General features: G+C 41.0%; 1 protein-coding gene across 1 annotated transcript in view; it reads right to left on the bottom strand.

Annotated features, from left to right (window-relative positions):
* ell (elongation factor RNA polymerase II) overlaps positions 1-12,001 on the bottom strand; it is a 149,194-nt gene that overhangs the window by 94,918 nt on the left and 42,275 nt on the right. The window contains exon 2 of the mRNA XM_080212665.1: positions 1,209-1,256. Coding sequence (XP_080068791.1) covers positions 1,209-1,256 — 48 coding nt within the window. The remainder of the gene's footprint in view (positions 1-1,208; positions 1,257-12,001) is intronic.

Below are 12,001 nucleotides of genomic sequence, written 5' to 3' on the forward strand. Positions count from 1 at the left end.
TCATCAACATTCAAATCACCCTTTTTTAAGCAATGTTGGTTGGGGAATAAGTATTGATTCCAGGATATTGGAAAAACTCTACTCTTCAAATAATGCTACATGATGTTTTATGTCAACCTCAAAGGGCTTGTGTGGCCCTGGTTTAATGTCTTATCTGAAAAAAAATGGCATCTCTTACATAGCACTGTTCCCTCCATATTGCATTATATCCCATAGACTATTAGTATAGTGCTTTATATTAACCCATTTTATTAACCCTTTTCTTGAAGCGACAGCCTAGGTTTCTCTTAATCAATTATTTTACAGGATATGCTTGTTGCTGGCAAGGCCAGCGGTGCATTTCTAAATGCCCTTAGATTGAGTAGTTTGAAAGGCTATTTCTGAAAGCCATTAGAGTTAATCATATTGCTTTGGAGTCATGTGGGGGAGACCAAGTAAGAACAGCAGATTTCCTTCCCTAAAGGGCATTCAGTCAAAAGGTAAGAATGTTAGTAAGGAGCCACAGCTAGCACCTTAAGACAGACAGACATGCATTTATTCAGTGCCTTATCACATTGCTTAAATACCACCAAGTACCTCATCTATAATTAATTTCTTTGGGTCAAACACAGGTATTTGGCAAACAGGAAGTTCCCTCAAACGGCACGGCAATGAGCAACATTGGCCAGACAATACGAGAATTTTATTCTGCTCTTCAAATTATGGCAAGGAATCTGCAGCAATCACCTGAACCAACAGAGTACAGAAGCTGCAACGATGCAGTAATCCCTTAGTATTTCATCGTAAGCAAGCACGCTGTACTAAGCTGACCATCAACTTTATGGATCAGGGTCACATTCACTGTTAACTGATTTCAGCCAGGGTGGCATAGGGTGCTGAGCAGCAAACTGACCCTCACTCAGGAAATGTAAACCTGCCAAAAGCTTCTGCTTCTAACTAGTAAGCAGCAACTCCTGCCAGAAGATTCCAGCACAAAAATAATTCAAAATGCTAATGTCATATTAGCCTTTATCGCAAAGCAGCTGTAATACAAAGTGGGGGAAGTGATGTTTCTGTTGTATGGAGCAATGAGGTATCTTCAATTCTGAGCACTGCACCTCAGGAAGGATATACTGGCCTTGTGGGTACTGCAACAAAAGAATTGTGCAAAAAGAAATTGCTCCAAAGATCCAAACAAAAATACAAATTGCAAGATTCCAAAGACTTACCCCTTGGTTTCCTTCAAAGCGAATCCCAGGCTGGCAGGACAGTTTGCTCTAAAAGAGAATGGAAGCACAGTTAAACTTTTCCATACGAAATACACAATAACTTACAACACATGATGGGAGGCATCAACTTCTAAACAGGACACTAACAGTGTGTAACAGCACTAAGTACCTACCATACCAGAAGACGCCTGTTTAATTTTTAGCCTATACTAAGCTAGGAAGCAATTGAGATGTTTTGGTTGTCTTCAATGAAGCTGCACCATCATGACAGATGAATCAGCAGGGGCTCCCGTTCCTGATCACTAACCATCAAAAACAGAATCAGCTAGCCGATAACACTGGCACACAGATTATCTGGTTGGACAGCATATGTAGAATCCTACAGCACAGAAAAAGGCCAAACAACTGGCATATAGGGCCAAAAGAGCTAACCAAATAGTCCCACTCCCCTGCTCATTTCACATTCACTGCTACTTTTCTTTTTTCAAGTATTTATCCAATTCTCTTTTGAAAGTTCCTATCGAAAAAGCTTCTACCACCCTTTCAGGTAGCACCTTCCAATTCACAACTCATTGCGTAAAAATATTTCCCATCTCCCCTGATCATTTTGTTAATTACCTTAAATCTGGCATTTCTGGTTACTGGCTTTCCAGCCACTGGAAATGGTTTCTCCAGATCAACTCTATTAAAGCTACTGGAAGGTTCTTGCTTGAACACTCCTGACTGGGAACAGATCCACACCTCTTTTCTGAGATGGAACAGGGTAGGGGGAATGTTTGCAATAAAAACCAACTATGGAAGCATGGAAAGATTGCCCTGAGGGAAAATGCCTCATGGGTAGGAGTGAACATATGAATTAGGAAAAGTCCATTCAGCCCTTAGGGCCTGCTCCACAATGGGACAACAATGTTGTGCAAGTTGCCATTCCAACACTGTTTGAATGCAGCTGCATTCTCCAAAACACCTAAATGGAAGCTGCTGCAACTTAGCTCTCCATGATCAATAACTGGCTACTACAAATGATGTAATGGCAATGAGGTTAACTGGTAAATTTGAGGCTCCCCTGATACCTTAGTCATTGAGCTCTGAAACACTAATGGTTCCAGTTCAATCGGTGCTCTGATCCAGCTATATTGGCGTACAGATTCCACAATTGGCAACAATATCTTGGATTAGCCAGGGTGGGAGTTTAACGCAATGTTTAAAATAGGAACATTACACTGAATTTTACAGTATAGGAACAGGCCATTCTATTCAACAGGTCAATGCTCCCGAAGAGCATTCTCTCCATTTATTCATCTCACCCCATTCCTTTCTTCATGTGCCTTTATAGCTTTCCCAATGGACCTATGCTGAATTTAAATCCCTCTTTTTAGTCTCCCCCAACAATCAGAATCAGGGTCAGAGGTTGGGGTTAGGAATATGCATTCATGAAACCTGGAAGTAATAATCAGCAGGTTGTACTCTGCAATTTCAAATTAATTACAGCAATAAATTGAGATTTCTGGGATTAAAGACTCCAAGTTATGCAGCGAGCGTGATGTATACCCACATGACATGGTCCATCATATAAAGGGCCAATGCAGAAATGGAATTTGGAAGAGCCAGAAAATGCATAGGATGCATTTAAAAAGAACAATGTCAACATCCAGGTTTACCAATGGTGGGTACAGTGAGGACCTTTCCTTAGCAATGGCAGGAAGAAACCTGCAGCTGTTACAAGCAGGGCTGATTAGAGGAGGCTGAGGAAGAGCGTTGTACCCAGCCACAGATGTGATGCTGGGAGCTTCTTAATTCTTAAAGTCGGGAAAGTGGTACATTTGCAAAATTACCTACATTATGTGATGTAGACCTCCCTTGCCAAACATAAATTATCATATTACTCCTCACGCCCATTTAAGTTTCAGCCACACCATTCCTTAATTCTCTATCTACTTCATCTCCCTCTACTGCTGTCAGCGAACCTAGCCCACATATAATGTGATGTATCTATCACAGTCAACCTTGCTGAATACACTGTATGGCTTTTAGGAGAAACAGGACTCAAGTACTGCTTTATCCCTGCTGCTGTCAGATTTTGAATGGACCTTCCATAGATTAAGCTGATCTTTCTCTACACCCTAGCTATGACTGTAATACTACTATTATAGAAAGGATATTATTAAATATTATTAAAGAGTGCAGAAAAGATTTACTAAGATGTTAATGGGACTTGGTAGTTTGAGTTATAAGGAAAGGCTGGATAGACTGGGACTTTTTTCTCTGAAGCGTAGAAGGCTGTAAGAAGTCTCACAACACCAGATTAAAGCCCAACAGGTTTATTTGGTAACAAACACGTTTGTGAGATACCCAGAGGGGTAATTTTTTCAGAGGGCAGTGAGGATCTGGAACCTGAGGTGGTGGTAGTAGAGAGAGGTACAATTTTGTCTTTTAAAAAGCATTTAGACAGTTACATGAGTAAGATGGGTATAGAGGGATATGGGCCAAATGCAGGAAATTGGGACTAGCTTAAGGGTTTAAAAAAAGTAGCATGGACAAGTTGGGCCGAACGGCCTATTTCTATGACTTTAGGACTACATTCTGCATCCTCTCTTTTCCTTCTGCCGTACGCACGCTATGAACGGTCTGCTCTGTCTGTATAGCGCGCAAAAAACAATACTTTTCATTGTATCCTAATACATATGGCAATAATAAATCAAATCAAATCAGTTGGACCAATTAGCAAGAAGATGATTAAGGGTACATCAGGAACTTTGAGATATTAACGCACATGCATTCTTCATAATTACAGACATTTTAAGGAAGTCCATCTTAATAGCTAGAGGATTGGTGGCAGAGGGAACTACAGAAACCATAAAATCCCTACAGTGAAGGAGGCCATTCGGCTCATTGAGTCTGCACCTAATCTCTGAAAGAGCATCTTACCCAACCCATTTCCCCATCTACTCGTAACCCCATGCATTTGCCATGGCTAATCCAAGTAAACTACACCTCTTTGGAAACTAAGGGGCAATTTTGCATGGCCAATCCACCTAACCTGGACATCTTTGGACTGTGGGAGAAAACGGGAGCACCAGAGGAAACCCACGCAGACACAGGGAGAACGTGCAAACTCCACACATGCACCCAAGGCTGAAATTAAACCCGGGTCCCTGGTACTGTGAGACAACAGTGCTCACCATTATGCTGCCAACTGCAAGGATGTCTACCATGGAAAGAGTGCTATCAAATTGAGGCTTCAAACACAGCATCCAATTAGGACCATTTAAGTCAAAATTGGAGGACAGGCACTTTACCCATGGACTTGGGACTGCACCTGATGATTTCCTGAGTCCAGAGAAACTAGTGTTGGAGGCTTTGATTCCAAAGGATTTAGTTCATTTAAAGTTTACTATTTTCCTCAGTTGCCTGAGGTTAAATAATGCTCCCATTGTCCATTCTTCTACACCAATGATCATTTTGGCTCTAGTGGGCAACTTGCATGCATGAGGTCAAGTACTGGAGCCAAGTTGTAGTTGTGTTTCATTGTTCACTGCTTCTAAGCATGCACCAGAGCCTAATCTGCCTGTTAAAACTATCTCAAGTTCTCCTCATTTACATTATTGAGCCAATTTTATAATTTAAAAAAACTTCTCATTTCACATCTCAGCCTTTGCGTTTCTGGAAAAGCGTGCCTGAATGTAAGAGTAGGCTGCCCCCCAAGCCTGTTATGCTACTCAATAGCTGAACTCCATTAATCAGCCTTGGTTCCATGGCTCTGAATACCTTATCCTTATCCAAGAAAAATCGATCAAGCTCAGTTTTAAAATGTCCAATCAACTCCCAGGATCAACCACCTTTTAGGGGGGAGTTTTCCAGATTTCCTTTTTGTGAAGGAGTGCTTCCTGACATCATCCTTGAAATGGCCTGGTTCTAATTTATAGTTATGGCCCCTTATGTTTAGTCTCTCCCACCAGAGGAAATAGTTTTCCTTATTGTGCATAACAATTGCTTTAATTGTCTTAAACACCTTGATTAGATCACTGTTTAATCTTCCACTCTCAAGGGAATACAACCCTAGTCCAAGTAATCTATTCCCATAATTTAAATCTATCCTCTTTTCTCCTTGGTCAGTCCCTCTGGATTAAGGATGACTTGCTCCCACTGTGGTTCAATGGGTTCTGAAATGGCTGATAATCCAATGCACAATCTGCAGATAATCACATGCAGTGCAGATGGTGCTAGAAGAATCCAGTAGATGAGTTGCTTGGAGATCTGTGTGCTCTCTGATGCCTTGATTTGGGCTCCTCATATTGCTGAGAAAGTTGCTTGATGTGTTCAATGCCTCCCTGAATGAACCTTCCCCATTTTAGCACATCACAAGTCAAAGCAATCCCCCTCCATCTTAAACCACCACCTCAGCCCCATTTTATGATTATGAGATAGGATTTATAATCATCTAGAAAGGAATAATTTGATTAGGGATAGTCAACGCGGTTTTGTGAAGGGTAGGTCGTGCCTCACAACTTAGAGTTCTTTGGGAAGGTGACCAAAGAGGTGGATGAGGGTAAAGCAGTTGATGTGGTGTACATGGATTTCAGTAAAGCGGCTGATAAGGTTCCCCGTGGTAAGCTTTTGCAGAAGATACAAAGGCATGGGATTGAGAGTGATTTAGCAGTTTGGATCAGAAATTGGCTAGCTGTAAGAAGACAGAGGGTGGTGGTTGATGGGAAATGTTCATCCTGGAGTTCAGTTACGAGTGGTGTACCGCAAGGATGTTTTGGGGCCACCGCTGTTTGTCATTTTTATAAATGACCTGGATGAGGGCATAAAAGGATGGGTTAGTAAATTTGCAGATGACACAAAAGTCGGTGGAATTGTAGACAGTGCGGAAGGATATTGCGGGTTACAAAAGGACATAGCTAAGCTGCAGAGCTGGGCTGAGAGGTGGCAAATGGAGTTTAATGCAGAAAAGTGTGAAGTGATTCACTTTGAAGGAGTAACGGGAATACAGAGTACTGGGCTAATGGTAAGTTACTTGGTAGTGTGGATGAGCAGAGAGATCTCAGTGTCCAATTGCATAGATCCCTGAAAGTTGGCATCCAGGTTGATAGGGTTGTTGAGAAGGCATACGGCATGTTAGCTTTTATTGGTAGAGGGATTGAGTTTTGGAGCCATGAGGTCATGTTGCAGCTGTACAAAACTCTGGTGTGGCCGCACTTGGAGTATTGTGTATAGTCCTGGTCGCCGCATTATAGGAAGGACGTGGAAGCATTGGAAAGGTGCAGAGGAGATTTACCAGGATGTTGCCTGGTATGATGGGAAGGTCTTATGAGGAAAGGCTGAGGGACTTGAGGCTCTTTTCATTAGAGAGAAGGTGGTTAAGAGGTGACTTAATAGAGGCATACATGATGATCAGTAGATTAGAGAGGATGGACAGTGAGAGTCTTTTTCCTCGGATGGAGATGGCTAGTACGAGGGGACATAGCTTTAAATTGAGGAGTGACAGATAAAGCACAGATGTCAGAGTTGGGTTCTTTACTCAGAGTAAAGAGGGCATGGAATGCCCTGCCTGAAACAGTAGTGGACTCGCCAACTTTAAGGTCATTGGATAAATATATGGGCGATATTGGAATAGTGTAGGTTAGATGGGCTTTAGATTGGTTTCAAAGGTCGGCGCAACATCGAGCACGGAGGGACCTGTACTGCGCTGTAATGTTCTATATTCTATTTTGTAAATTGCTGCCTGCTTTTCAGCTCCATTGCCTGTCCATCAAAATCCCACCCTTTCCCCATATAGCCACCTGTCCCTTACTGTTCAGTTGCTCCCATTAACACATTAGCTATCTCACCTTTCTTTCCTTATTAGCACTCTATCTCTTAATGGTACCATTAATAATCCCTTTAGTCTCATGTCCATTAGATATGTGTAAAAATCACCCTGGGATCACCCTAGCCCTGTTCTTCAATTCTGCCCCTCTTCCTCTGCCCCCCCTTTCTAACTCTATAATTCGGTACATTTTCTACCTTTCTTCAGATTGTGTATAAGGGTCATTTAGACCTGAAACCTTAACTCAGTTTCTCTCCACAGATGTTGCCAGGCCCCTGTGCAGTAACTCAAATATTGGATCAGTCAATGTCCAAATGCAACAATAACTAGACAATCTCCAGGCTTGGGCTGGCAACAAGTAACAAGTAACATTCATGTCACACAAGTGCCAGGCAATGGCCTTCATCAACCAGAGAGGTTCAAGCCAACACCTCATGTCAATGGCACTACTGTAGCTGAATTCTCCACTAACAACTTTGGGATTATCATTGACCAGCAATTGAACTAGGTACAAGAGCAGGTCAGAGGCTGGGAATCCTGCATTGAGTAAATCATCTCCTGATTTCCTGAAATCTGTCCACCATCTACCAGGCACAAATCAGGGGTGTGGTGGAATACTCGCTACTTGCTTGGATGAGTTCAGCTCCAACAACTCTCAAGAAGGTCAAGGCCACCCTGGACAAAGCAGCCCGCTTGATTGACACCCCATGCACAAACATTCACACCCTCCACCACCGACAAACAGTGGCAATCGTATGCATGACAAGTCACATTGCAGGAACTCACCACCTTCCAAACCCATGATCTGTACCAACAAGGACAAGAACAGTAGACACATGGGAAGACCACAAAGTTCTCCTCCAATTTATTTACCATCCTGATGTGGAAATTCCTCCGCTTGGTCAAAATTCAAGTGAAAGAGACAGTTGTATGTAGTGGAACATGGAAATATGGGCAGGATGTTACTACCGATTGGTCAGGCTATTGCATTTGTATTAAGTCAGTATATTTAACATTCTTGTTGCCGAGTGGTCAGTACACATTAATATTCTTGCTGCTTACTGTGTGGAATGGATAATAGTGTGTTTCTTAAGGGTAGCCAGATGTCACTGATGAGAATGGTCACTATCTTGCATGGTACATTGTTGGCAGATCGTCATAAATCCATGACTAGTCTTGTACGCCAATATGTGAGAGATAAGTTTGGAGCTTAGTTTGACAGTAGTTGACTTGTCTCATTCAGTTTGAAGTAGGTTTGATGTTTCTTGGGTTTAGCATATATGCTGCTACCTGTTTCCACAATGTAGGCAAGTCCACGGTACGCTGCAAATTTCTGGTCTATTGTAAGATGGCATTTTAGATGACGTGTCAAACTTTTATATCGCTGACTTGAGTATAAGTTGTGTTCTGTGAGGTGGAACTGATGTGCAGAAGATAAACACTTGTCTGAGTGGATGTAGTCATAGAGAAAGCAACTATTGGGCATGTGTTGCTCTGTTGTGAAGAGAATTCACTGAGTTGAAAAGCAAACTTAATATGGCGACACTCTCGTAGGTTTTTTTGTCACTGGAGTAGGCTCTTCTAATGAGGGTGTAGGAAACCAATTAGAAGGATGACAGAAAGATTGGTAGTTCAGGTACTTGTCAGTATGAGCGGGCTTACAACAGACTTCATATAATGGTGTGCCACTATCAGGCTTAATGAGAACATCAAGAAATGGTATGTAAAGTTTTGTTCCATCTCCATGGCTAAATTAATATTCAAATGTTGATTGTTAAGATGCTGTAAGAAACTATGAAGTTCTCTCATATCATGTTGCCCCAAATGACAAAAGCGTCATTGACACAGCAAAGCCAGAGCGCAGCTTTAAGACTAGCTGATCAAAGTGCTGCAAGTTTGAACTATTCCATGAAGATACTAACAATGATTGGTGACAATGGAAATCCCACAATAGCACTATTAATTTGTTTGAAATAGTAACTGCGCCTTGATAAGAATTAAGACACATCAGTAGAAGATTGTAAATGTGATCCAATGACGTTGCAGTTCTGTCAAAGGAGAAGTCTTCTTCCAAACATCGTTAACAAAGACATGTTGAAGCTTTTCATCTTGCACTCATCAGGACACTTCACAAAAATACCAATATAAGTGGAAAACAATTTTAAATTGGTTATCGGCACAATTTTTTAAGGCACACTGAAGATTATTTAGTAAATGTTGAATCATGGAATTACAGCTAAGGTTGGACACTGTTTTGAGTTTTGCAAGCACAGGCTGGTTGGGTATTGGGTAACTTGCTTTTGCAACCAGCAGCTGGGATATTATGTTTGATACACTCTTGTCAGTCTTTGGGATGTATAGTCGGGCTTGCAATGTGGTGCATTTGCAAGCCTGTAAGTCAAATATATTAATACACACAGCCCTGTTCTTTGAAAACAGAAAGAACATGTACACTCATTCCACCTGTTTCAGCTAAACAAAATAAGTGACAGCCATTCAATGGCTCATTACTCAGAGCAAAGCTGTGGCCAATCAGGATCAAGCTACATGATTTAAATTTCAAACAATGCTTGGCAATTAATTGTCAGCCACCAACAACTGGTGCATTCTCCAAGGCCACTACCTTTATCCACTTGCCAACAAATCAGCACTCTTGTCTTATATAATATATTGCTTTTCCATTATGTTGGTATTCTTACAAAGTGTCCTGATAAGTACAAGGCAAAAAGCTTTGACATTTCTCTTTTTCCTGCAGCAATGCACAAGTTCTGTACTACCAAACAATTCCTCATAGCTTATTGTTTGGCTAAATGATGTTGAACCAACTTATTAAACTTTGCGATTTGTTTGTGCAGACTGGTGTGGAATGCTTTCTTGAAAAAACCTGCTTTTTATTCCTTAAGTCTGTTGAGTTATAATTTCCTTGGCAAATCTTTGATGAGAGAAATGTTTGCATTAAGGGTCTGAATTTGGCATTTGATACAACTTGAGTATCATACTTGCTTGTTGAAAAATAAGCTTTGCAGTGAGATTTGATCAGTGCTCACTTAAAGTGCTAAGCTCTGAAGAATTACATTCGTCACTACATTCCTCAAAGAAATTATGGCTGTTGGTGAATTTTGTTTTGGGTTTGTTCCAGTTTCTGAAGTTTTTAGTGATTGTGCTCCCTGCAGAGCTCAGTTAAATGGAAGATTGTTTGAAAATCTAACGTTCAAAACTTCAAAAATATTCTGCTTATTTACCAAATTGAATAATCTCTCACTTTCCCACATTATACTCCATCTCACTGAATTACTCTGTCTCTCTCTTTACAGCCATGTCCACGTTGCAGTTTCTATTCCCACTTAGCTTTGTATTATATATAATCTTGGATACAACTCACGGTTTCTTTGTTTACATCATTATTGCGAACTGTAATGAGGCTCCTATACCAATCCTTGTGGCACTCCACTAATTATAGCCTGCCAGTCTGATGATGCCCCAACCTGTTCATTAACCAATCTTCCTTGCATGTTATGAGCTCCACCCACCCACCCACTCCACCTCCACGAACCCTATCTTTTGTATTTTATCTATGGCATTTTATGAAATGCCGATTTGAAACCCTAGTACACTACATCCACTGGTCACCCTTTATCTACCCCAAGGGATGATATAACAAAGGGTAACAAGGAGAATTTATTTTCTGCTGTCAGTCATGATGACCTGAAATAGACTGTTTGAAAGGGATGTAAAGCAGATTCAATAGTAACTTTTTAAAGGAAACTGAATATATAGTGAAAGGGGAACATTTTATAGGCCAAGTGGGAAAAGGAGAGTGGGATCAACTGGATAGCTCTGTCAGAAGACCAGGAAAAGTATGTAGTTGTGGCTGAATGGCCTGCTTCTGTGCGGAATCATTCTACACTTCTCTAATCAGTTTGGAACTCCCCACCTGATCATCGTCCAGAGGTTCCTGTTGGAAAGTGCATGTGTAGGAATAAAGGGAACAGGAACAGGTTCAGGTGTAATAACATCCCTTACTACTAGTGTACTACAATAAGGAATGGTGTTGGGGCAGGGGGGGCTCCCTGCCCAAAGTTCAAGACACCAATACGACCCTAGTCACTAAGATGAGTGTAAACTCTTCATCTAACACAATTGGGATTAGAAATAAAAATATTTGCTTCAACATCATGCCCTCACAAGTTAGGCCACTGAGACACCATGTATTTGGTAACTCCTTAAAACTATATGTTTCAATAGTAATTTATACCTTAGCTATTTTTGTAAAAATTGAAACCCTAACAGAAATGTCAGTTATAAACAACCTCCTCTGAAAATGCTCTAAAAATCTATAAATGAAACCGAAATACTCGACTGGGGAAAGCAGCAACAGACAAGTTCTGACCATCTGTGCTACTATCTGGTCTAACTGAAGGTATGAAAATACTCAATTAATATTCGGTGATAACATTCCATTCGAACAGCCATTTACTCAAACCAAACAGACACTTGCAGTCAACAAAAAAAAGGCTGTGATAAGAAATTCTTCCTGCAATTGTCATTTTGTAATTCGGATGGTAATCGAGCTGTTGGAGCCACGCTCACTCAGCAACAATATGGTACGGTATCAGAGACGGAGCAGAGAGTCAGGAAGTCATGACGAGCCCTGGCTTGCATGAACTACACGTTTAAACTGATCCATCATGTCTGATAGACAAGATTAATTCATAAAATGGAACACACATTAAAGCTTTGGAATGACTTGTAATACAAGTCAAAAGTGTTGCATACTCAAGAGAGCAGTGGAAAAAAATATACAAATACATCATCATGTATCAATGAACTTCATATTTTTGTTGCCAATCTCCCTGATCGGATATGAATTCCACAATCACAACTCTACATCTTTACCAAGTGAGCGTTCGACACACAGCAGCCATGGATTGTGGAGCACATCATAACTACCCCCAATCCTATCATTAACCAATGATCAAACATT

Source organism: Carcharhinus amblyrhynchos, chromosome 26 (assembly GCF_965287045.1).
Source record: "Carcharhinus amblyrhynchos chromosome 26, sCarAmb.v2.hapA, whole genome shotgun sequence".
In the NCBI taxonomy this organism is placed as follows: Eukaryota; Metazoa; Chordata; class Chondrichthyes; order Carcharhiniformes; family Carcharhinidae; genus Carcharhinus; species Carcharhinus amblyrhynchos.